The sequence below is a fragment of the Natator depressus genome, chromosome 8 (assembly GCF_965152275.1).
Source record: "Natator depressus isolate rNatDep1 chromosome 8, rNatDep2.hap1, whole genome shotgun sequence".
NCBI classification, from domain to species: domain Eukaryota; kingdom Metazoa; phylum Chordata; order Testudines; family Cheloniidae; genus Natator; species Natator depressus.
This window is the reverse complement of record NC_134241.1, coordinates 66,078,253-66,104,867: the sequence shown is the minus strand read 5'-3', so window position 1 is coordinate 66,104,867 and position 26,615 is coordinate 66,078,253. Positions and strand designations below refer to the sequence as shown.

General features: G+C 37.2%; 1 protein-coding gene across 8 annotated transcripts in view; it reads left to right on the top strand.

Annotated features, from left to right (window-relative positions):
* NTNG1 (netrin G1) overlaps positions 1-26,615 on the top strand; it is a 200,242-nt gene that overhangs the window by 142,241 nt on the left and 31,386 nt on the right. Inside the window, exons 6-9 of one of the 8 annotated variants that reach the window (XM_074961231.1) lie at positions 6,380-6,445; positions 8,519-8,578; positions 13,670-13,837; positions 19,450-19,587. The exons of 2 other annotated variants lie outside the window; for them this stretch is intronic. In XM_074961231.1, coding sequence (XP_074817332.1) covers positions 6,380-6,445; positions 8,519-8,578; positions 13,670-13,837; positions 19,450-19,587 — 432 coding nt within the window. The remainder of the gene's footprint in view (positions 1-6,379; positions 6,446-8,518; positions 8,579-13,669; positions 13,838-19,449; positions 19,588-26,615) is intronic. 5 more of the 8 variants (XM_074961223.1, XM_074961224.1, XM_074961226.1 and 2 more) reach the window with 5 other exon arrangements.

The following is a 26,615-nucleotide window of genomic DNA, read 5'->3' as shown; positions in this document are numbered from 1 at the left end:
ATCATCTTCTTAGCCAAGCATTGTTATTAATCATCATAGTCATAACATCAAGGAAGCTACAGTATTTGTCCCCACACTCCCTCTGCCTTAATACTTCTAAATCCCAAAAATAAAAGTTTAATTTGAATTGCTCTTTAACTAATTAGGTTTTCTATAATATAAAAAATTCATTGTGCAAGTAGAGCATAATACATTAATTTGAACTCCGGATCTGGAAGAAAACCTTAATGTCCCATGTGATAAGAATTTGGGAATCTTTTATACTATTTCTTCAGTAAGTCTCATCACAAATCTATTTCACATTTGTACAATTTGTACAATTTACAGCACTTCCTGAAACTGAATGAGCAAAGGAACTTAACTACCACTTCACCCTGGAAGAGAAAATTCCCATGTCGGGTGACAGTAGCTTAGGAGAATGTATATGCCACAACACTGTGAAAGGTAAACTACAAAAGTTTACATTGGGGGCAAAAAAAAAAAAAAAAGTATTTTCACCAGATCCACCAACATAACACAACTGAACAGCCTGGCTTTAGCCACCAGTAGACACAGCCAATGGCACTTCAATATTTTTCATATTCGCCATTTTTGAAGGTGCAATCTTTATCACTTCCAGCTAATTTCAAAGTTACCTTGTCACAGTTACCTTAACTGACTACACTATATGGAGGAATTGCACTGCTGTCTTCAGTTTAATTGTTAATGAGGAAAAAGCAATCAAATGATGAGACACTGGAGAAAGTATGAGAAAGTCAGCAAGCATTTAATCTGTGCCACGACAGCTGTGCAGTGCTGGCTGTTCTTACTACAAAGCCACAGAAAAATGTATAGTTAAAATGACTAAAAAATATGAAATTTTTCTCCACTTCTCTTTCCCCATGTCCACCTCTGCCCTCCTCCTTCCTAACAATATTCAGTGAATTCCACAGAGTATAGAAGACTGAACTCTCCAAATCAGCTCTCTGACTTTTAAATCAGATCCTGATTAGAGAGAGAGAGAGAGAGAGATCTTCTGCACCACAGTCTGATATACCAGGTCTTCAACACTAACAGCCAATTTCACCAGTTCCGTAGTAGACCAAAATAACTCTACTCCATAGGAAAAGATCCAGAGCTCTCCTCCTCCATGAACTATTTAGATCTACTATGTATTCTTATTACTACTTTCCTTTAGGTAACTAGAAAATGTCATCAAGCCTGTTGAGTTTGAAGAGACCCAGATAGCCTGCTTGTTAGAAACAGTGAATTTTTTCTGATTTATGAAAACTTTCCACCACAGGATCATCGGGGCCCATTGAAACCACTTCTGCAGAAGAGTGCTCTCTTTCTGTGAGAGAATAGCTGGACACCCAAGCCACTAATTCAATTCAAATTCTTCCAACAGTTGTAAAAGCTGTTATGGCTGAGGAGCTTCCATACCAAATAAAACAACTCCATCTCTACTTTAATGCAGTATTTTCATCCGTCTAAGGAAGAAGTATGAAATGTCTTACATTGCCCAAAAAAATAGTCTAGCTAGCACTGGTTAACATTTTTTTTAATTTTAAATTTTTGAATTTCTAAAACGAGGGAGATTTAGACTAAATTTTGAAACATTTCTTTTTTGCTCAGTTTTATTCTATAGTATTCTATTAACCTGTGAGAAAAAGTTGATTTCATCCCTAAGGTAAGCTTATTGCGTGAGGTAGGCATCACACTGATTTGAAATAAGAAATACAATGAGGGGGAAATACTGTCCTTGTCATAGTTTACTCCCCAAGAGTGGTGATAAAATATCACCTGATCTAATTATACCCATTTATGCCAGGAATTCATATACAAATCTTCCACTGATTTAAATAGGAGTGGCATATACTTTCATTTATTAATTATTTGTATTACAGTAGCACTCAGAGGCTCCAAATGAGAACAGGGCCCCTTTGTGCGAGGCACTCTACATACGCACTATAAGAGACATGCCTTTAACTGAACTTACAGTCTAAGAAGACAGTGGCAGGGCCAAGCCTAAATGATCAGGTGCTTTACTTCAACTTGGAATGATTTAAATGAAATTGGATTGTGATTTTTTTAGCCTTCATGCTTTTCTTACTTTTTAAATAAAAATGGTTTAAAAGCTGAAGACTTTTAAACAAATTTTCCCCAATCACAACATTCTCAATTTCTCGGACAGTTGTGTCACTGCTATTATGTACCAGTCAAATGATCACTTGGTCATTCAAGTGGCCCCTGTCAATCTTCAGAGTGAACTAAACTCAGTACTACTTTTTATTAATTATTTTATTAATAATTGTAAGCAAATGCAATCTTTGTGTAATACTGTTAGCTTAGGAGACAAATACTCTGACTAGGCAAAGAACATGCATAGCACATGGAGCAGTAATATCCTCTTCCACACACTCCATTAACAACGTTCCTCAACGTTGCTCTGGAAGGATAGCACGTTGCATTGAGAGCACAGTTTAATTACCATGTCAACTCAGTGTTTGGCCACTTGAAACAGCCAATAAGGGTGATGCTTAATTTCTGCTGACTGTGGCAGTGGTTTTTGTGTTCCAATCCATCCAGTTGGAATTGGGCTGAAACTACCAACTCATTTCACATAAACCTCCCAAATTAAGACCATACTGTGCCAGTTGGTCCAAATTTTGATTTCCAGTGGTCATTTGATACATATTGCCTCCGTTCCTTTAGCACTACAGATTGTTCTAACATTGTTATAAAAGAATCCTGTGAAAAGAAAAGCAATAGGGAAAATTTCTATTGTCCTTTAAGTCTATGAGTAAGTGATTATACACTTGTTAAGCATCATACAATAATTTTGTCCTTACTACCTGAGCAAAATGTTGCAGGATGGATTAACCAGCAGTACAGAATTTTTTTTCAAGTAATGTTTAAAATAGATTGTCTGCTAAGCTACATGTCTCACATCCCTCTACACTTAAATGTGCCTAAAGTACCTACATTTTTTAAAAGATATATTCAAAATGTACTTTTAGAGATCACAATTCCATAGCTTTCCTTTTAAGCTAAACTTTGCTCCTCCTGTGTTCTCAGAACTATTACTGTTAGGTCTTGTCTATGCAGGAAAATTGACTGAGGGATAGCTATTGTAGAGTGAACTATTCTGAAATAGCCCCTATGTGGACACACTATTCTGAAATAAAAGTCACGGTATTCTGGATAAATTATTCAACCACAAAGTAATTCTTTTGTAGCAATGTGATTTTTATTCCAGATTTAAAGTGCCCACATGGAGAGCTATACTGGAATATCTCTCTTCCGGTCAATTGCCCAATGTAGACAAGGCCTGCCTATTAGTAACTCAGGAAAAAAAAAAGATTTTCACAAATTGCTGTAAATGAATGATTGGCTATTAAATAACCTATTAAAGGAGTCTGACTGGTGGCTGTTCCGAGGCTGACTAATCTGTTCCAGTATCTGGCTTTTACAGTATGCATGCAATGGGCTCCTTTGATGACTCAAAAATTCTTCTACAATTGAGGTAAGAGAGAACCTAACTACACAGGAAAATATGCAATTACAGGAATGTGCTCCTACTACATAAAGCCACAGACACAATAAAATACATTATAGAAGGATCCTGTAGGCTTAAAAGCTTAATTTCTAGAATTAACATCTACATTTTTAAACATACATAAAATAATATAACTTTCACATCCTGGAATAAGGCCCTAACACGCTCAAGCCCAATCAAAACAAATCTTTAACCTGTGGATGTTAAGGGTCTATACCAGATAATGAGGACAGTCTATATTCTTTGTGAGGCAAGTCTCCCATGGAAGTTTTGATAGAGCAATAAAAATATTATCCAGAAAATAAAACCTTGGGTTTCAAAGATAAGAACAAAGACTCTTCTTGAAATTGAAAATCTTGGTGATGACAAGTTCCACCAGTAGACAGGGAGGTAACAAAATAAACCTTCTAGTCATCATAGAGTAGTCAAAGAAGACTTTCCTAGAAGAGAAGGAAAAATTTCTAAGTAGGAAAACTAAACCAGTCAGTGCATTAGCTACATTACCAAGGTCCAGAAAGTTTATATTTACTTGTATACATCATGTATCTGCCTGAACACTGAGTAACCTCCAGGCACAAAAACATTCCAAATTACTTCAATCAGTTATAATACAAATACATATGTATCACTTTCTTGGGTGTACCCTTGGCAAACTCATCTTACTGTAAATAAATTTGGAAGGTCATTAGAGTTGTATTTTCTAACCTGGTTCATCCTCTATATAGGGTCCGTAGCTTAAATATGTTTTCTTGAAACAAGCTTTCATAATCTACAGCACTTGAGCGTGAACATCCCGTACTGCTATCAACAATATTGCTGAGAGAACTGTAAATTGGTTGATATCTCTAGTTACGTGATTAGTAGTCTCATTCAGACAAGAGACTGAAAATGTGTGTCTCCAAGTAAGAATTGCTCTGATTAGGCATATCATAAAATATCAGGGTTGGAAGGGACCTCAGGAGGTCATCTAGTCCAACCCCCAAAGCAGGGCCAATCTCCAAGTTTTGCCCCAGATCCCAAATGGCCCCCTCAAGGACTGAACTCACAACCCCGGGTTTAGCAGGCCAATGCTCAAACCACTGAGCTATCCCTCCCCCAGTATATTTTAGTCAGTGACAGATACTCCGTAGGGCTGGTCTTAAATGTATTACAGATCTTTAGGGAAACAAGGTGGGTGAAGTAATAGCTTTCATTAGACCAACTTCTGCTGGGGAGAGAGGCTTTTGAGCTTACGCAGAGCTCTTCTTCAGGTCTGGGAAAGGTACTCATGTCACAGCTAAAAACAAGGTGGAACAGATTGTTTAGCATACTTAACATATATTTTAAGAGGCCATTTAAGATAAAGTAGCCCTTTAACACTCCTCCAGTCACAGGGAGGAAGGGAAGGGGGGAAAGCAGCTGGAAGGGGGGTCATTAGCAGGATAGAGTTGTAGTGGGATAGTTGTAGTAACCCATAAATCCAGTGTGTCTATTCAGTCCATGATTTTTAGTATCTAGCAAAGTTATGAATTTAAGCTCCTAAGTTCATCTTTTGAAAGTGTTGTGCAGATTTCCTTTGAGCTTTGACATAGTATGATATTATTACTGGTAATGCCTAGGCCATTTCAGCTGATGGCCACCTTACTATTCTGTATTTTTGGAGGGCAAGTGCCAAGAAGAGATCCATTCTGCCAGTAGCACTTCCTATCTGGAATGTAACTTTAGTCTGTCTCAAAGATTTTTGATGTATTATTACACAGTGGCTAGGAGAGTAAAAGGATAAGGTCCTATCAAGGCAACAGGTAAGACAGCTGGGAGATTCCTATTCTCTTTATCCAGACCTCACTCTTTTTTTTATTTGTTTTTTATTTTTATTACATACAGAGGCTATTTTCACAGTCCCTTAACACGTGAGATCAATCCTCAATTATTCAAACACAAGACCAAATAAAGTAAATTGTCGACTTGCTTTTGGTGATCCTTTATAAAAGCCATAAACGTCGGTACTCTAGAAAAGGGGAAGCTATCTCACAGGTGCAAACAATTCTAGCCACTCTTTCATCAAGTGCTACGGTGATCTTTCTACCTCTACAAATACAGGTTTTTGATACCTTTCACTCATGTGTGCTCCCTTTCCCATTGGCTGCTGCCATGCACTTCCAATATGTGTAAACTGGTGCATCTGACGAAGAAAAGGGGGATTCACCTTTTACTGGGAAATCTGTGGTTTGGAAATCTACCCAACTAATTCAGAAATCTTTTCCTTTATCTAACGTTTTTAAGAAAAATTTAATTTCCTTATTTATTTAAAAGAAATCAAGCTATATAAGATATTGATGGGGCAATGGGAAAGAGATACAATACACAAAAGTGAGAACAAAATAACCCATTCCCCTAGTAAATATAACTTGCTGATAGTAGAAGCTTCTCTTTATGTAAGTATTTGTTAGATTTAAAGTCCTTAAAATGAGATGTTATAGTAAGAAATTACTGTATTTGTATGATATTGTCATTTTATCTCTGGACGCTAGGTTTAAAATAATAGCATGAACAGAAAGGTTCCTGGTTTGTGATTAGTGTTAAAATATATATATCTTTCCAGTATATATTCTTAACACTGAAGTTAATATCTAAAATCCTGAAAGATAAATTGCTATATACAGTATTTAATGTCCACTCAGTGTTTTGGGAATCATCAATTGCTTGTTCTTGTTCAATGTGGGAGTCACGTATTGTTCAAATGCATCATAGACAAGTCCAGTAGCAGATGTTTGTGGTTTATGTCTTTGTCCATACACTTCTCTGTTTAGAACAATATCACGTATGTAAATAACAAATCCTGATTTTTCCTGATGCATGCAGATCCACCAAAGTTTGATAGGATATGGCCGAATATTTCTTCCCTTGAGGTTTCTAAACCAAATCAAGGTAGGATTCTGTAAAATTCCTACTAGTCGAAAGTTACTTAAATTGCTTTAATAAAATCCCACATGTTTGCAAAAAATAATAATAATCCAGCTCCTTTTTCTGTTGGTGCTAAGTAATGGTATTGTCAAAACCAATCTAATGAGAATTAGCATAAACAAAATTTTACATGAAAAAGGCTTCTTCTAATATACAGATTCTGGACTAGAAACACTACTGCAAAAAGTATGGAAAAGCAGGCACCAAAGTTGTAAGCAATTTCATAGATTAAATTTAAAGTGAGTCTCTGGAGAAGCCTGGAATTGTATAGACATCGCAGTTTGCTTTATGAGACAGTTTCAAGACTTTTGAGTGCCAGAGATTTCCATTGTCTACATCAAACCCATTTCTTAATGTCTCTCTTTCACTTTGTTTTCTTAAGTGAAATGAATGTTATTCCCGTTTGTATTCAGAGCTCAGCTGCATAGTCAAAGACAGTTGGACCATAGTCTCCTGGAATTTATTTTAACAATCTTATATACAGTATTTTCAGAATTTGGGTTTTCCTCCATTTTTTTTTTTTAGCAGGTCAGGTCACAGAAGAGATGTTTCTAAGTATTTTTCTTTGTGGTCTAAAAGTTACATCTCCTCTAGCATTGACAGCAATCTCTCTGAAATCCCTAGTGCAATACTTCTGCATCTGAATTCCAATGACACACAAAAAATTACAGTGACAGACTGTGGCATGATGATTACTGCAGAAAGGGATAGAGTGATTTTAAGAGTAATAAAATATAAAGTAAAATGCTTTTCCATTTGAATTTGTGTTCATACTAGCTTGCATGCTACAAATTTGACAATCAGATGTAAACCCGTTCATTATTTAACATGAAATCCCCTTGCTCTCCCCAATCTCCCTTGCACCCTTCCCCCAGAATTGCAGAACTCTGGCCTGCAGCTTGCCATGGTTATGCACAGGATGTTCTTTTTAAACTCTAATGAATACAGATGGAGGAGGAGGAAATGAGCAAGAGGAAGATCCAGGAAATAGCTGTTAAGCTAAACAAAATACATGAGCAATTTCTTGGGGAGTTATATTGTACGGACTGCAGTATTAGTCCTTGATCATGGTGATGAAACTGAGGCTGCCCTAGATACACATAGGTTACTAACAAATAGAATTATCTTAATCAGGTACTCCATGTTATATTTTCCAAGTTTCTGCATGTGTTCCTTAAAGAAGAAAAACAAATTTATCTCTGCTCTTCTGCTTTCTTTAAGGATTAGCAGCAAAGTTCAGTTTGTTATTCATATGAATTATCAATCAAAACATCCTCAACAAAATGACACTTAGCATTTCTAAAGCATTTCATAGTTTAACAAATTATACTGCAAGTGATTAACATCACTTCACAATGCATCTTGAGCAGTACAAGATTATGCATTGTTCCCACACACACGAAAATTTTATTTAGCTTTTACATGTTAGGAGAGAACACAAAGCACAAAAAACTTCAAATATTTTGTGGTTAGATTACTTGTTTGGAACATATTGTTAAGAGTTTAACATTTATCAGAATTAAGATCCTTGAGTCCAGTATTTGAAGGATAATATATGTACATCCTGATTACAGAATGATGCCCATACCTGCACATTATTTATTATGCTTTTCTTTATAGCACAATTAGAACAACATCTGTACATAAATTTAATAAAAACTATACAGACCATGAGGTGCATTGTATAGTCAGTAATTATGGACTTGGGAAGAAACTCCCTAGGTCATGTATAACATCTGAGCCAAAGCCAAATAAAAATGCAGATATTAAAACTGTCTCTCCTTCCTGTTTTTAAAACCCTTCAAATTATTATCATTTCCAATACCTTAATCATTGATAGTGTTTCACCCATTTTCACCTCAATATCAACCTTCCTTTTCAGAACAGCAAACAATAGTTAAAAAATACTCACTTATGTTGAATTTTTTTAAAGCTAATTAAAAATGTAGTGACTAAAGTAATTCATTTTTAAGCTTTTTTATTTGTTCCTATATGATACCTTTCTAATTTATTGTTCATGTTTTTAAACCTATCCAGTTGCTCCCAAATTATCTTTGTCAACTGTTTCTTCTGTTCAAGTTGCAAACCACAAGAGAGGTAGGAATTCTTGGATTCATACAGTGATTTCCTAGTGTTTTGTGTTGTGAGAATATTGCACTGTATGAATCTGGAATATCTGTGAAGTGTACCTATCAGTTTATTGGTGAAGCATGTTTATTGACAGCAATTGAAGCATTAAGTATCACAAACAACATAAGCCATAGTGAAGAACAGAATAAATATGCTTCATAGGCAATCTCTGCTTGGATATAAAATAGTGGAGCATTTGTTTTTTGAAAGTATTAAATGTGAGTTAGAATATGGCAGTCCAGGTTATTGTTTAGAAAACTAACATGTTAGCCATATCTTTGTCACTAATTTACATAGACTGTAAATGAGGAAATGTAAATGGATTAGTTGAGGGTAGGCAATATGTAAACCATCTCTTGTTCATATTCTCTAGAATAAAACATAAATGCCATCTGGTGTAATGATACGATTTTCAGAAAAGTGTCTTATTGCACTGGTAGTATACCATACATCTCCATTGTGTGTTAATATAGTACAAACTTCATTTATAGGCATGCATTGCATTACATATCAACAGATATGATTTTAATATAAACATAGTGAAATTTTATTGGGATTTTGAAAGGATAGCAGTATTGTCTTGATGAGTTAAAGTCAAGCTGTTACAGCTAAATATCTGTCATTCACAGTCTGAAATCCATCTGAGAACTTTTTCCCCCGTTGTTTTTCCTCATCATTTGATCTGTCTGGTATATGTATAAAAGGTGTTTTGTTTTTTCTCATTTATCCTTATCAACACCTCATTATTCATGAAACATGAGTTACTAAGGCATAGGTTTATTTAACAAAAATCTGAATTAAGTTTGACCCAGTTAATGAAACTGATAATGAGCCATACTGTTTGTTATGAAACTGAAGCAGCTTATTTCTAAAGTTATAATGAAAAGCTAATTTGTTTGTCTTTTGCTAGTGTGTAGTAGAGGAAGAGGGAGAGAGATTTGTCAGGCAATGAAAAAATGAGACTTTTCAAAAAAATTCTCTCTTCTTGAAAGAGTCTTGTATTCTGCTAATTAAAATATGGAAACAACAGGTGTCTCACGCATCACCTAAGGAATGTCTTTTTTTAGAAATTATGATTCTCTTGCATATACCTCTACAACTGTTCATGTGACAGTTTCAGTGGGAATGGTTCAAGCCTGAGCTGGAGCTAGCCTCCATAGTACAGGTCTGTATCATTTCACACATGTAAATGCATAGCTGCATTTCCTCATAAAGGAATGAGAGATATTAAAACTGGAAGTGGAGAAGAATAAAATGATTGATGGTTGATATTATTTTATGCATCTCCTTTAAAGTGCAATTGTATCTTGATTTTACAATATTGATGGGATTGTTTTTATAGAAAAGCATCTCTAATGTGTCATCTCGTTCATCCCTTTGCATCTTGATAAGGGATTTGATAATTCCTGATTCATCCAGAGAGAGATGATTATCAAATCTGGTCTTGATGATCTCTGCACTCCTTTTCTTTGCATTAAATATACCCACCTATCTTAACCTTTCCTCTGAGATTTTATTTTCCAAACCATTTACCATTTATTGTTACTCAGCTTTAAACTCTCTCTAATTTGTCTGTCTTTTCTGACATGTGGTGCTCAAAACTGAAAGCAGCATATGTCAACATTTTAAGCACTTCTCATATTTTTTTCGTTAGTGCTTTAGCACCCTAGCTTTTACCACCTTTTCCCCCTCTATATCAGTGATTGAATGGCTTTGCCTATGATGGAATTCTGCCTTGGCTGCCAGACAGAGCTGTGTGTCTAAGAAACTAAAGTTGTATTTCAACCTATACTGATCAGAGGGTGATAATGTCATACTCTGGTCTTTCTGTGTAAGGGTTAGTGTGACTCACTTGTTCCTATGCCAGAAAGGTGAGAAAGCCGCAACAGTGGCGATATGCATTATCTTTAGACTTGGACAGATTAAATTTTTATTGGCACATGTCAATAAACTTCAGTGTCATTGTACACACACAGACAAAAAAATCCATCAACAAAAATGGAAATATACAGATAAGCAAAGTAAGAAAAATGCTGCTTAAGAACTTATTAAAGTTTGATATAACGATATTTACTGTGTATATTTTGACATGATTTTGACAATTTGTGTTTTAATGCATATAAAGTTTTAACTTTTGGAATCTCAGTGTCTACTACCATTAAACAGATATTGTCTGACCGTCCCATTGTCTGACACTCATCCCCATAATTTCCAACTGTGAACATTTAAATTGATAAAAACATGAACAATGCTTTAAAATAAACATTGATATTATCCACCAAAAATATCAAAAACAAAAATTGAATTCTGCCAACCTTGTTTTATCGTCCCAGCTTGTATGATGTAGCATGCAATTCTAGGTATTATGTTCCACTGGGCTGTGATAACTGGCCTAATGTTACCAGTGGAGAAATTACCTGATTCTCATTTACATGAAGACCCCTTTACACCATTTTCACAATGTAAGCCCATTTTAGGGCACCAGAGCAGTGTGAAAGGGAATTAGTGTAAATAAAAATCAAGCCCAATCGCTACAGGCCGAGGCAGCACGCTCATTATTGTATTAGCAATTATCTTATTTAATGATAAAGAGGCAGGGGTTGTTTCTTTCACTTTCCACCTTAATCAGACACTAGATTGTCTCTGGGGTTAATTTATATCAAGTAACACTATCAGTCTAATGGCCAAGGTTCCCAAATCTTCACCTAACCTTAATGTAGTAAACTATCAGGGCTTGGCTACATATACAGCACTGGAACACTTAGTGAAGATGCTATCTACACCATCGGGAGAACTTCTTCCATTGATGTAGGTATTCCACCTCCCCGAGAGGTGGTAGCTGGGTTGACAGGAGACCCCTTAACTCACAAAGCTATTTCTCTCATGTAATAAAAGTATCAGTGTCCATATTAGTGCAGTTAAGTACAAGACACAGTTTCATTTTTTTCTTTAGTACTGATGAAACAAGAACAAGTGCATGGAATCACCTACTATGATACGTCTGTCTGTCTGAGAGTGTGTGTGAGAGCGGGAGAGAGAACTGAGTCAGCCATAACTACAGGATGTGCTTCTTTAGTCCAAACTATATTTTGGACAACGTTCTGTAACAACAATTTAATGAATTTTTATGCAGCTTTGTTTTTCTTGGCTTTGTAAGGGGTTATGATATTATTGTATTGAAAGGTTACAGACTGTTCTCAGTGGTACCAGATGACAGAACAAGGAGTAATGGTCTCGAGTTGCAGTGGGGAAGGTTTAGGTTGGATGTTAGGAAAAACTTTTTCACTAGGAGGGTGGTGAAGCACTGGAATGGGTTACCTAAGGAGGGGGTGGAATCTCCTTCCTTAGAGGTTTTTAAGGTCAGGCTTGACAAAGCCCTGGCTGGGATGATTTAGTTGGGGATTGGTCCTGCTTTGAGCAGGGGGTTGGACTAGATGACGTCCTGAGGTCCCTTCCAACCCTGATATTCTATGATCACAGGGCCATGTGGGTGAGTTTTGCAGTCATTCATAGCACATTCTTTAGCTTCCTCTCTGCTCACTAATAGATGTTAGCAATCATACAGTCAGATTCCCTACCTCCCCTTTATAATGAACACACTTTTATTACCTAATGATCTGATATTATACAACTGCTGGTTGGAAGTTGGCAAAGCAAGGTAAATTATTTCTTCCGAATCCACCTACAATATGACTTCATTGATTGGCCAGCTGGCTTGATTTTAGGCTCAGTATGTTTGGTGTCCTCATCCCAGAAACTAATTATGCCACGATAGCAGACCACAGAGTCTCTGTTACACCAGAAAGAAAAGGAGTACTTGTGGCACCTTAGAGACTAACCAATTTATTTGAGCATAAGCTTTCGTGAGCTACAGCTCACTTCATCGGATGCGTGAGCTGTAGCTCACGAAAGCTCATGCTCACATAAATTGGTTAGTCTCTAAGGTGCCACAAGTACTCCTTTTCTTTTTGCGAATACAGACTAACACGGCTGTTACTCTGAAACCTGTTACACCAGAGAGAAGGGTCAGGACTGCTTCGAAATCTTGTGTTGCTATCAGGTCATTACAAAAGCTAAGGACAAGCTGAACAGACATCTTAGCCTTATGTGTCATGCTTACTTACAACAATAACAAAAATTGCTAATAAAAGTTTAGGATGACTTTTTTGTGCCCCAGCCAGAAATTGGTTTTATAAATGAAGACAGAATTCCAATGCCTGTTATATTTTTTCGATACAATTATAGTTGCTAAAGTGGGCACTACACTTTAGATGGCTATGGTAAGCATTCTTCCTATTCTACACAAACCGAAGAATTTTCCATGATATTTATCAAATGCTAAAAGTGTTGTCATCGGTATAAAGACAGGTTGGGTATTGACTCAGGATGGCAGTTTAACTGGCATTTAAATGGCACTCATCTCTGTTCCTTTCTGTTCTTACAAGTTAATTGTTTTAGGAATGCTGGCCAAAATTATCCAATTTGGGACCATTATGCACCTCAGTGAAAAAGCCTGATTTTCATAGATATTCAACATCCACAACTTCTATTTACTTAAGCACAAGTTATGCTTATTCAGCATCTCTAAGAATCACACTGGTTTATTTTGGTGCTTAACTGTGGATTTAAATGCCTGACTTTGAGCACCCAAGTTTGACAATTTTGTCCTACGTATTTAACATTTCGTAATTTTTTTACGTGTAAGAAAGTTTTGCACGTGTTTTGATTATTTCCATCTCAAATGTGCAAAAGATATGCATTTGTAAACTGAGCCTACAAAACCCTTGAAAGGTTTACAACTGCAAATGCTTCATTTCCATCAGATCTACTGAGGAGAAGCAATCTTCAGAGTCATGAATGTCTGATCATTTTAACCTGCCTGAAACAGATGTCATGTTCATGCCAATCAGACATCTGTTGTTGTCCATGTGTTACACTGACTAACATGTATGTGCTACCATTCATCTTCTATGCATAGTTCATTTTAACCAAGCATGTAATGTGCTATTACTCTGCTACTGTATACATTTTGTATACATTTCTGTTCTTCCTTGCAAGACTGTGAATGCTTCGGCCACTCCAACCGGTGCAGTTACATCGAGCTGATAAATACAGTCATTTGCGTGAGCTGTAAACACAACACTAGAGGGCAGCACTGTGAGTTATGCAGGCTGGGCTACTTCAGAAATGCTTCTGCAGAGCTGGAGGATGAAAATGTATGCATAGGTCAGTTTCATTATAATTCTGGCTTTTGTTCTTTGCCTTTTCAGCTATTGGGAGCTACTAGTGAGTTGGCTAGCAATTTACACCACCGCTATATATTTTCCAGCTGAACCAGAATGAGCTTTTTCAATGGATAAGAGCATCTCCTGTGTAGACATTCAATGCATTTGTCCCAGTTTTAATTGTGGCCTCGGGGCTGTATTTTGAATGTCTTTAAGAACAGTATAAAGCAGCAAAATCATTGCTAAAGATTTTTGGAAGCTCTTCACAGGAGCTCTGGGATAAACTGATTGTGCAGTGCTTCCACTCAGAAGAAATCACATGGGAGTTGCAAAACATAAGGACTGAGCCTTAAGTTATAAGCTCAGATCTTGGAGTTGGCCTAATGCGTGCAGACCCTTGCACCTGCAGGGAGACCCATAAGAGTTAATCCAATGGCAAGACCAGTGCCTATATTTGTAACAACATTTTTATGCATCCAGATTTCAAAAACAAACATACTGTGCCCAGTTGTCTTCTCGGATAAAAGGGTATAAATTCAGAGTTGACTCCTTTCACTTTTAATGTATGCCCTTGTAGCTGAGAGCATTTTTTTTTCAAATCAGTTATATCCAACAAAATAAGTCAGACACCAAAACTCACAAAAAAAATTCTATGAGCCATATCTGATACCAGTTTTGAAGCAAACTCCTCAGGGTCTATGATGCTTCAAACATATATACACTATAATCCCATGAAAACTTCCAAACAGCTAAAACCAGGAGAATGCCAGAATGGAATACCAGTAATAAAAATGACATACAGAAGAGAATATAAGACATTTGTGACACTGGAGCAATACACAGCATCCTTACATTATCTCAAATACTGTTTAGTGAGAAAGAGGTTGGACTATCTGGATGAAAAATTAACATATAGTATGTTGAAAGTACAGGTTCATTCCATGGCTATTAGTTAACAAATGGCCTTAAAAGCTTGTTCCAATTATAAACAGAGCTAGAGTGTGTTTTACAATATTGCTTGTAACTATGAGTCAGTCATGGATTTCAGCTGTATCCATTCACCACATCTACAAAGCAGGGTGCTTTCTGTCATTAATCAGAGAGTAACCAAAGAGTTAATATAGGATTGAAAAGGTAATATTTTTGTGCAATTCAAAAACAGACTGTGGACAAATTTTCACAGTAAGTCACATTTAATGTGACTTTTTTTTTATATTCGTTGGAAAGATTCAGCCAAAACCTAATTTAGATTATCATTTGTTCCAATCTGCAACTTAGCGATATATTTTTTATTTAATGAAAAATAAGACACATGCACACTGTATTTCATGTGTCGTTTTTAACATTGGTTGATACCATGTGAAATGATGTGCATTATTCCCTTTGACATTAATTAAGCTGAGCTAATATGAACTTCAGTATGACAACTAGAAAGTCAGGCACTCACATTATCCTGTTAAATAAAATAAACATAGGCCATATATAGTACTGTTGAACAGAACTATCCCTTCCTAGTAATTGTTTGCTGTGGACAAGGGACATTGTCTTTATGACAACAGGGCTATGTACTTTAAACTGGCTAAAGAAGCTATGAGATCTGGAAAGATATCTAATAACTTTTCCTTTTTTTCATATTCACTAGATTTTCATTGAATATACATTGAAATGCTGGGAGACGGGGATCAATAGTTATTGCAGTATGGGCAACAAGGAGGGGTTAATAAAGCAGGAGCCAAAAATAATGACTTTTTTAAAATAATTTGCAAGCAGTACATTTAGAATTAGTTCACAAAGTGAACAACTGAGCAGATTTCAGCATTCCTGACTCAGCAGAAATAAAATTTTTAAAAGTTTAATCAGGAAGATTCTTCAGAAAATAAAAATATACAGACCATTTCCAGACCTTCACACCCTAATGTAAATAAAATTCTCAGGGACTCCTATAGGCATTGTACCATGTGGGATGACTGCAGAAAGGTCAAAATAGTACCTATCAGACAATGTCATTTTAAATCAAAAATATAAGTCAAATATAGAACAGTTCCTCAGGTTTGCAGTTGATCATACTGCATACAAAATCTACATATGCTGATTGATGTCCTGACTCCAGAAAACTTCCTTAAAGTCAGTGGGACTAAGGCCAGGTCTACACTACAGACCTATAGCAGTATAGCTACGTCACTCAGAGGTGTGGAATACTCACTCCCCGCCAAAGGTAGACAGCACTATGTCAACGGGAGAGCTTTTCCCTCCGACATAATCTACCTCCGCTAAAGCGGGTAGCTAACTACACCAACAGGAGAAGCTCTCCCACCAGTGTAGGAGCATCTTACTAAAGCTGCACCTGTGCTGCTCTAGTACTGTACATGAAGATAAGCCCTTAGGCGCACACTGAAATACTTTCCTAAAAAGGGGTGGACGCAAGCATGTGCTTGAGCGCTTTCCTGTGTTGGGACTCTAGTGACTTGATCCTGCAAGCCGCTGTGCTCTCTCAACTCGCCTCGATTTCAGTGAGCGTTAAAGATACTCAACGCTTCTGAGACTCAAGCCTGCAATGTGTCTCACTCTATTGGAAATGCTCATTTGATTACCCAGAGCCTGACAGCCAATCAGTGTTGTGGGTTTTAATTACACATTTAGTAGATCAGTGGACAAGCTAATAAGGAGATTTGCATTGATATTTACATATGAATATCTTATTTTTCCAGTGCAGTTGTTTTCCCCATTTCCAGACAGTGTGTTTAGGAAAAATTAAAAATGTTTGGCTAAGCTAGCTTTATCAAGGAAAATATGACACTATTCAAACCAATTGACACTATTCAAACCAAGTAAAAAATATACATGGTAAGTGTATGGATTAAAAAAAATGACAGCTACATAATATACAATAGTCAAGATTAGACCAAATGGAGGAAACATACGATGTGGTGCTTTTAGAAATGACAGCGATACAAATAACTGAGATACTGAAAATGCTTTTAGCTATGAACGCAAATAAGAACATGTCATACAGTGGGCTTACATCTGATTGAACAAGCTCTTACACTGAAGGAACAGTAACAGTATTTGAAGAATTACATTTAAATATAATTTGTACAAGGTCCCAAAATCCAGATAATGCCTTATTTTGCAGAGACCATTGGCTATTGCATGTACATGGTGATTAGTTGTTTTGTAATTACTGATGAAGCACTTGGCTTTTCTATATAAAATTCAAATACAAGTACCAGGTCTTTGAATTATTATGCAATTACTCTATGGTGTGATACCATAATTACATGAAGGTAACACATTTAGTGTCATGTGAATGAATCTTTTTAAGCAAGAATCTGAGAGCTACATAAAACATGCAGTTCCATGCATACTACCATGGAGCATACATAACCATATGAATACATTGTAGTTACAGATGAGACACCAAGTATAGCCATTTATTTTCCCTCAGAAAGAAATACTGACATGATGATTTTTTAAACTTTCTCAAATAGGTGCTAATCCTGCAGACATTAGGCACATGCTTAACATTACACATGGGCGTAATCTTACAACCTCCATGCCTAAGCACATGCCTAAGTGTTTTTGCAAGATTGGGATAATAATTTGTTGAGCTGCACTTTAATTTTTTTTTTTTTTGGTAATACCTCTTTAACTTATTTTACCACTTTTTTAAAGAGGCTTGTCAGAACAGCACGTTTATAAAGATGTGTGTCATAACAGTTTTTTTAATCCAGTATATATTGTCCCCTTTAGTCGCAAAATATAAGCCTGATACTCTTTACTTATTGATATGATTCAATACAGTGAGAGTTTTTCATTGACCTTTAGATCAGGCTTTCTATTTTGTGGGACAATATATTATATACAGATCATATATTACATGCTTGACTCTTCTCCCACTTTTACATCAGTGTAATTCCGCTGTGTTCAGGAGTTACTTTCAGTTTAATGAGAGGAGAATCAGGCCATTTCCTTATAATATACAGTGCTGTTAGCTTTTGACTTACACTTCTTTAAATAAATTTGACTGACTGCATTTAGTACCTCAACTGTATGCCTATTTACATAAAGGTTTCAAATGTCTGATTAACATAAGAAGTTCCAGTTTTTTATATGGTCCCCCCACTGAGGAATAACTGTGCTCAATGTTTCACAATGGGCTGTTTTTCTGTTGGTTTTTTTTTATATGTCAGCATTCAACTTCATTAATTAATGTTGTTAGCTAATTGACTGGATTATTATTGTGGAACTGTGTTTGCAGAGGTAACTATTCTTCTCCAGCATGCCAAATGTTTGAAACGTCCTCTCTCATTTAAAGTTAATAAGCAGTAAGGCAACAGGTGACAAATTTGTTTCTGGTAGTATTAATTTCCCCATAAAAAAAATTCCATTGGATTTTGAAATATTCTGTTGCTTTTTCCTCTTCTGTCATTTGTAATAGTGCTGCAATTTAATGTAATCCTAGCAAACAGTAACAACAAGGTAGCTTGATTAAAAGAAAAAAAATAAACAATGCAACCAGCAAGGTTGCCAATGGATTTCTATCTCTTGACTTTGATAGCAGCACAAATCAGGTGTGTGGACAAAATTATTTTTAGAGGTAGGGTGTGGCCTCAGTTACAACAGTGAGGTTACTGTAGATTTATGTTAGTGCAAACAGGATCAGAATTTGGCCCTTAGGCTTAGAGAAAATAGACAGCTGATCCATAGCAGTACCAGAAAACTCAACACTGCTGTCAACGATCTTCCTTCTTTGAAGGGATCTCACCTGCCCTGGAGCCCAGAGCTGAGCACTGAATTTGTGATGGTGTTAAAGAGAGAGATTTGTGGTTCAAGAGAAGAAGACATACTTCCCTAGACTAAAGGTTGTGGAAGATAAAGGGGTCAACCCAAACCACCACCATTTACTATAGTCTTTGGTCAGGGTCAGGCACTTGGGTGCTGGAGTGCATCGGGATCTTCCATCCTCACATCCACCTCCCCATGGGAGTGGAAGAAAAGAGGTGGAATGAAAAGGACAGCTTAAAGTCAGTACTGATCAAGTCTTGGAGTATTTTGCTCCCCACCTCAAGGTTGTTTTGGAATATGTGAAAGGTGCATTGTAAATTCTCATCTCTACAATGGCAAGTACCTACATAATTAACATAGTACTCCTAAATATAAAGGGAAGACTATCTTGGAAATAAGTAAAGTGCATTATGTAGCACTTTAAAAATGTTCAGCAGAACTCAAAGTATTGAGTGATACAGCTACACCTATTTTAATAATTTAAAACAGATTTCATCTTGATGGCATATTGATTTATCCTTGTTATACAAATCTTTCCTTATGTTCATTCAACTATCCAAAACCTCCTTACTAAAATGGAATCTCCATTACGATCAGTTATCTTTTTACTCTACATCTTTTCTGTTTATTTTTTCCCCTCACATAATCAGACAGAGGTCTGCTCTTAAAGCGACCAAACAAATGAAAAGTGGACCTGTGGTAATTATTCTCTCTCCTCCAAATGTCACTAATAGACAGTCTTCCTTTACTTTTAAACACTAGAATTGCTTCCTTTATTGCTATTGTTTGAATTATGGCCAGCGTATGTGTGTTGTCTTGTTTCTGCAGACTGTAATTGTAACCCTTTTGGCTCTGTCCGTGACCGCTGTAATGACACAGGATTCTGTGAGTGTAAGGAGGGAACATCAGGGCGTAAATGTGATAAGTGTCTGCTGGGATATATCTGGCACAGCCTAGGCTGTCAACGTAAGTAACTGAGAGCTGCCCTTTTCCTGCACCTTTGCTGCCTGTGCTTCTGTATCCCAGCATGTGCAGTTACTTAGAGTTGAAAAAGAGCAAAACTTTTACAAGCTTTAAAAATGCCTCACTCCCTGAACCTTTATGGATACTCCCAAATGAGGGCAGTAAATTGACTGTGCAGTCCATTTATTTCATTATGCTTTTAGTGCCCTCTCCCCTTTTCTCTGCTAATGCCTGGAGGAGCTTGTACTGAAATATGCAGATCTGTGTGTCTTGACCGCTATCAATTAATTTGTGTGAGCTAAACCACAAGTGCAACTTTCCAAACTTAAAAATTCTGACTGAAAGACAAAAGGTGATATCTAAGTGTATTAACATATTTCTATGACTGAACTTCAACCTTTTTGAGTAACTTAAAAATGTGAGTTCATAAATTAAATTACATCCATATAATATATATAGAACAGCGTACTAACTCATTACTTAGTAAACGAAAAATACAGTCTAAACCAGAGTTAATAAATCTAAAGATTTTAATTTCATTTAAAATGGGACAAAAACAGCATTTAATATTAACTTTTAGTAGCAGATGATGATCAATATTTAGCTGTACACCAAGTTTCTTTTCTAGATAACACAGGCAAATGCCACACCATTACATATTGGGCTAGCGTGCTGCTGCTGGATTCTTTGTATCAGATCCTTAATATTCTAATCTCTATAACTACTACTTTTGAGGATTTAATTCTACAAACCCTTGAACATCCTTTTATTTGTTTCTTTCACCTTCTCTCCCTGATTCTCAGCACTTGTGTCCTAATCACACACACATACAAGAGACAGTTTCTGCAAGAAACACTTGCTCCTGGTTAGTAAGATCTAGAAACTCGTGAAAGATGAAAAGAAGAAGAATTACTGGCATAGTGTTTTAGCTACAGATTCTAAAATACTCTAAAACCAAATACAAATGATATATCCTAAGATTACTTCACTGCCTCCTAAAATACAACTACCGGGGGAGGGAAGCGCTGAGCAGAGGGAGAGAGACCTTGGCCTTCAAATAAGCAGACAACAGTTCCAAAGCGAGGAACTTGAAAAACTATCAGGAATTGCAGGTAGGAAGACTACAATTCCTGAAATAGAACGTTTCAGCTACTGAAGGTTTGCCACAGGCAGTCTCTAGAGATGAATGACCTATTCACAGTAAACATTTTATTCAATGAATTTGTCCTGTTTCTACATTTGTGAATTATACACACACAGATTTGATTTTAACATGTTTATTATTCAATAACTGGTTTATGCAAACATATTTGACAGAAACTTTCAAAGTTTTGAAATTTGGTTTCCTTCCTCACTGGAACTAAAACAAAATTTTTCAAATGCTTTTAAGGAAATCAGAATTGTGTTGAATTGTCCATTTTGAGACTGAAACCTGAGGTTTTTGATTTGGGAAGCAGTGTGTGTCCCCATGCTCTGGTTCAAGTCCCTGCTCTGCCTGATTCAGAGTGGTCCGTGAGGGAAAAAATACCTGCAGTGAATCAATCAGAGTAGGGACTTGAACCTGCGTCTCCTGCATCCTCACCCAGTTCCCTAACTATCAGGCTATGAACTATGTAAGAGCTCAATTGCCTCATCCCTCTAGTGCTGGTTCACACAGATTATGACAACCTCCTACTGCTTTCAATTACTCCTTTAGCTCAAGTGCCAGAGGTCTGCGCAGTGAATCGAAAGGTACAAACCTGCTTGATGAATCATCTGAGTGTCAATATTGTGCCACATGATGGAATTTCTGTTTTCTCAGTTTGCTTTTTTTGAAAACCTAGGAAATTAGGCCCAATAAACTACATTAAAGGAAAACTGAGGCTGCACAGTCAAGCACTCAAAAACTTAATTTGCCCCCCTCAAAAACTTAATTCTGCATACACATTATCATACAGACTTTAATTATATGATCACATACTATTTTTCCACAGGATCCCTGCCTTACTCAGTGCAGAGGATGGACTTGCTCCAGAAATGATACAGGAGGGAAGGAAAGGAGGCTGTTCAACCCATGCTTAATTTGTTGCAGACATTAGAAGGTGTATAGTGAATGAGCCGGGGGGACTACAATAAGAGAAAGAATGATCTCATGATTAAAGCAGTTGACAGCTGCCCTGGTGAAATGAATTATCTCCCTGCCTCTGCCAGAGTGCTTATGTGATTTTAGTCAAGTCATTCATATCAAACTTTTCTCAGATGGTCCGTAATTGTGTATACCTTATTTCCTGAGTGCTTGTCCTGAGACCCGGGGGCCTGATTTGCAGAAGTGTGAGCACTCACAGCTACAGCTGAAGTCAGTGGGGAGTTGTGCTTTGAACACATAAAGAGCTATATAATGAAAAAGAAGGTTCTAGGCATCTCAAATTGGGCACCCAAAATTAGCGGATACTTCTGACCTTAGTCTTTCTGTGACTCTGTTTCACATCTGTAAAACAGGGATAATACAATTCCGTTATCTCACAGGGCTGCCATGAAAATAAATTCAATAATATTTGTGAAGCTTTGAAGAGAGACTTCAAAAGACTGGGACTGTTCAGCATGGAAGAGAGGACAGGACAGAGGTCGATAAAATCATGAATGGTGTGGAGAAAGTAAATAGGGAAGTGTTATTTACTGCTTTAAATAACACAAGAAATCAGGGGTCACCCAATGAAATTGGTCTACAATAAACAAAAGGAAGTACTTCTTCACACAAGTCAACCTGTGGAACTCATTTGTAGGGGATGCTGTGAAGGCCAAAACTATTACTGGGTTCAAAAAAAAAATTAGATAAGGTCATTGTGGACAGGCGCATCAATGGCTATTTGCTAAGATGGTCAGGGATGCAACCCCATGCTCTGGGTGTCCCTGAGCCTCTGACTGCCGGATGCTGGGAGTGGATGGATCACTTGATAATTGCCCCATTCTGTTCATTCCCTTTGAAGCACCTGGCATTGGCCACTATTGGAAGACAGGATACTGGGCTAGATGGACCATTGGTTTCACCCAGTAAGGCCTTTATTATGTTCTGTGTTCAGAACAGGATTGGAATAGTTAATGCAGCAAATAAAGCATGAGGCCAAATGCTGAACAATAAGGAGAAAACAAAACTATTGAACTGATGTTCTACACTAAAAGAAAAGGCGTACTTGTGGCACCTTAGAGACTAACAAATTTATTTGAGCATAAGCTTTCATGAGCTACAGCTCACTTCATCATGCATCCGATGAAGTGAGCTGTAGCTCACGAAAGCTTATGCTCAAATAAATTTGTTAGTCTCTAAGGTGCCACAAGTACGCCTTTTCTTTTTGCAGATACAGACTAACACAGCTGCTAGTCTGAAACCTGTTCTACACAGAAAACTTACATTGGCATAGCTGTCTCTCTCAGGGATGTGAAAAATCCACACCTCTGAGCGATTTCAGAGTAACAGCCGTGTTAGTCTGTATTCGCAAAAAGAAAAGGAGTACTTGTGGCACCTTAGAGACTAACCAATTTATTTGAGCATAAGCTTTCGTGAGCTACAGCTCACTTCATCGGATGCATACTGTGGAAACTGCAGAAGACATTATATACACAGAGACCATGAAACAATACCTCCTCCCACCCCACTCTCCTGCTGGTAATAGTGTGTGTGTTTGGGGGCGGGGGGTTTGAGAAAACCTGGATCTGTGCTGGAAATGGCCCACCTTGATTATCATGCACATTGTAGGGAGAGTGGTCACTTTGGATGGGCTATTACCAGCAGGAGAGTGAGTTTGTGTGTGTGTGTTTTGGGGGGGGGGGTTTGAGAAAACCTGGATTTGTGCTGGAAATGGCCCACCTTGATTATCATACACATTGTAAAGAGAGTGGTCACTTTGGATGGGCTATTACCAGCAGGAGAGTGAGTTTGGGGGGGGGCGGAGGGTGAGAAAACCTGGATTTGTGCTGGAAATGGCCCGACTTGATTATCATACACATTGTAAGGAGAGTGATCACTTTAGATAAGCTATTACCAGCAGGAGAGTGGGGTGGGAGGAGGTATTGTTTCATGGTCTCCGTGTATATAATGTCTTCTGCAGTTTCCACAGTATGCATCCGATGAAGTGAGCTGTAGCTCACGAAAGCTCATGCTCAAATAAATTGGTTAGTCTCTAAGGTGCCACAAGTACTCCTTTTCTTTTTACACCTCTGAGAGACGTAGGTATTCTGACCTAACCCTCGATATAGACAGTACTACTGCCTCTTGGGCAGCTGGATTAACTACAGAGCCCCTCCCTTCGGTAAAGGTAGTGTCTACAGTGAAGTGCTATAGCAATGCAACTGCTGCTGTAGCATTTCAAGTGTACTTGAGCACTAAATGAGCACTGCCCGTCCTGTGGAAAAAAACATTATGTGATCATGTAATTAAAGAAGTATCATAATGCACATGCCCAAGAGGCAGCATTAGGATTAAACAGGCAACCTTAATTCTGGCATTTCCTACCCTCTGAGTGCCTGAGTTTGCAACCTCAATTTTCTTTTAACATAGTGTTGGCATTTCTGCCAATACCTTAACCTCCAGCAACTCAGCTCGACTCTGAACCAGTCATTTAGGTTTCTTTACTGTCATATAGTAAAACTACACTTAGTTGATCAGACTCTACTAGCACAGGGGTTGCCACAAATCCAAAGTACATAATCATTAATCTAATTATATACACATTCCCAAAAGAGAATGCCGTATGCCCATTTTACTTTACATCATGTCATGCACTCTGTGATTGGTTCATTAATTTCTGGGCACCATACTCCATACAAATCATGAACTGATCACGTGCCACACATCTGCCATCCGTTACACATTAATCACTACTCTACTGTTCCCTTATCTACTAGTTACACATTTATATGTACTGTGAACACTGCTGTCAATTCATGCTTTGTTCACTGTCTCATGGCCTTGGTCAGAATAGACTTCTTCATAGTGGTTTTTGTGTGTAATATGTAGTTAAACTACATTTTATTGAATCAAAGTTCTTGCAAATATTTTGTAGGATATCTAGTTAAAACACTAGAAGACTGATATATTCAGAAAGTTAAAACACAGCAAGGGATATTTAATAAGTTTCTTTACTTGACACAAAGGAAACAAATAGCACTGCTCATCTATTCAAAAATCAGAAAAAACTTGTTTCTGAGTGCAGTTGTCAGGGTTATAGGCTGGATTAAAATCCGCTGTCTGATATTTCAATGTGCAGCAGAGGAGTCCATGATCTAGTTGCTTTTGCAATTGGCCCATTTTTTTCCAATTAATTTCTGTCTGGAAGATTTTGTTTACTATTTTCTTCTAGAAAATTACATGAAAACCAAAATCACTGCACTGCATTATCAAGAGTCTGGAGGGATTATTTGCCTGAGCACACCAAAGGTGGTGTTTATCTAATTCCCTGTAACAGCTTTCTCCGAGCCATGATGCTACAGAAATATATAATGGGACTTTTTCCTTTTTTTAAAAAATATGGCTTATTTACAAAATTAGGCATATTTATGTTTAGGGAGCTTTCCCAGTGTGTAGTTTTGACCCACTGGAACCAGAAATTTGACCTGCTATCACACAAATCCATATTCTATGTCATGTCAGTTCATAGTATAGATTTCAATTACACAGATAGATTTTAAGTATTAAAAAACATTATTATACATTCCAAGTGGATAATGTTCCAGAGTTGTTAATCCACTACTTTAAAATATTATATACAAAGACCTATTCTGTTTTATGGACCAAGGTGCTGCAATATTTTTTATATATTAAGGCCCAAATTGTTCTTAGTACTGCATGGACACAAGTCAGAAGAAGGCAGAAAGACATGTAGCTCACCCCTTGCATCCCTGTTAATACAGGGGCCAGGTAAAATCTTGGTCCTTGCCTTCCAGATCATAAGTACTAACATTAGCAGCAGTAACCTCAGAGTTCAGGGCTTCCACCACACAGACATAACATCTAACTGAGGTGTGCTGGTGCAGGGAGAATGCTTACTGTACTGAATAAACAGGGTGCAGCTGATGTGACCGCTGTGTGCCAATCACCCATTTCTATCTCAGGCATGCGCACACACACACAAACGCACAACCTCCCCTCTTTCTCTCACTCTTCTCCCCCAAAGTCTAGGAAATGGATGAAAAACAATCTAGCCCTTAAGCTTGTTTAGAGTTTGAGAAAGTGACCCAGATTATCAGAGATCCTTTTTTTTATTTTGCAATTTTAGGAATTAAATAAATAAATGAATACATAAATAAATAAAAAGCAAGAAGACCAACCACATCTTTGCACATTAGGGACCAGTCCAGAGTGGGTTCTTAATGACATGTGATAAGAGGAGCCTGAATCAGAGTGGGGACCCATCTACATCTAGACAAAGGCAATGTCAGTTTTAAAATTAAAGCTGAGTGACTAATAAAGAGTATTTTCCACATTAAATTTCTACATATATTTCTTTTGCCATATTCTCACCTCTTTTGTGTTCCATTACCATAACATTTCAAGAGACTTGATATATGCAGGAATATTTACAGAAACCAGTTTTTAATTTCCCTAATGCAAGGAGTTATGCTGGAAATGTTTGCAATCAGGTAACAGAAAGAATACTTTGGTAGTGATTCTTTCCACCAGGGACAACTTATTAACACAGTTTGATCAACTCGTGGAGTTACAAAAAAAGAGTTTGAAAAAGTCAGATAAAAATCAAACAATGGATACAGTTTAAAAAAAACCCAGCAATCTGCTCGCAGATATTCTGTAAGCAGGTAAAGCAGCTACTGCAATGAGATCCTGGCAAGCAGATCCTTGACTCATCACTGAGCCCAAGTGGAGTTTTGGGGAGGTGTAGAGGTCCCCCTCTGTAGATCTGATTACAGACTGAGAACCTATGTTTGTTGAACACATTACTGTTGTGAAGTATTGGATCAGCTCTGTTTTATCATCTGTTGATTTAACAGTACAAATCTTAAACAATTAGCAAGCATAACATTCCTTTCAGAAGTGTGGG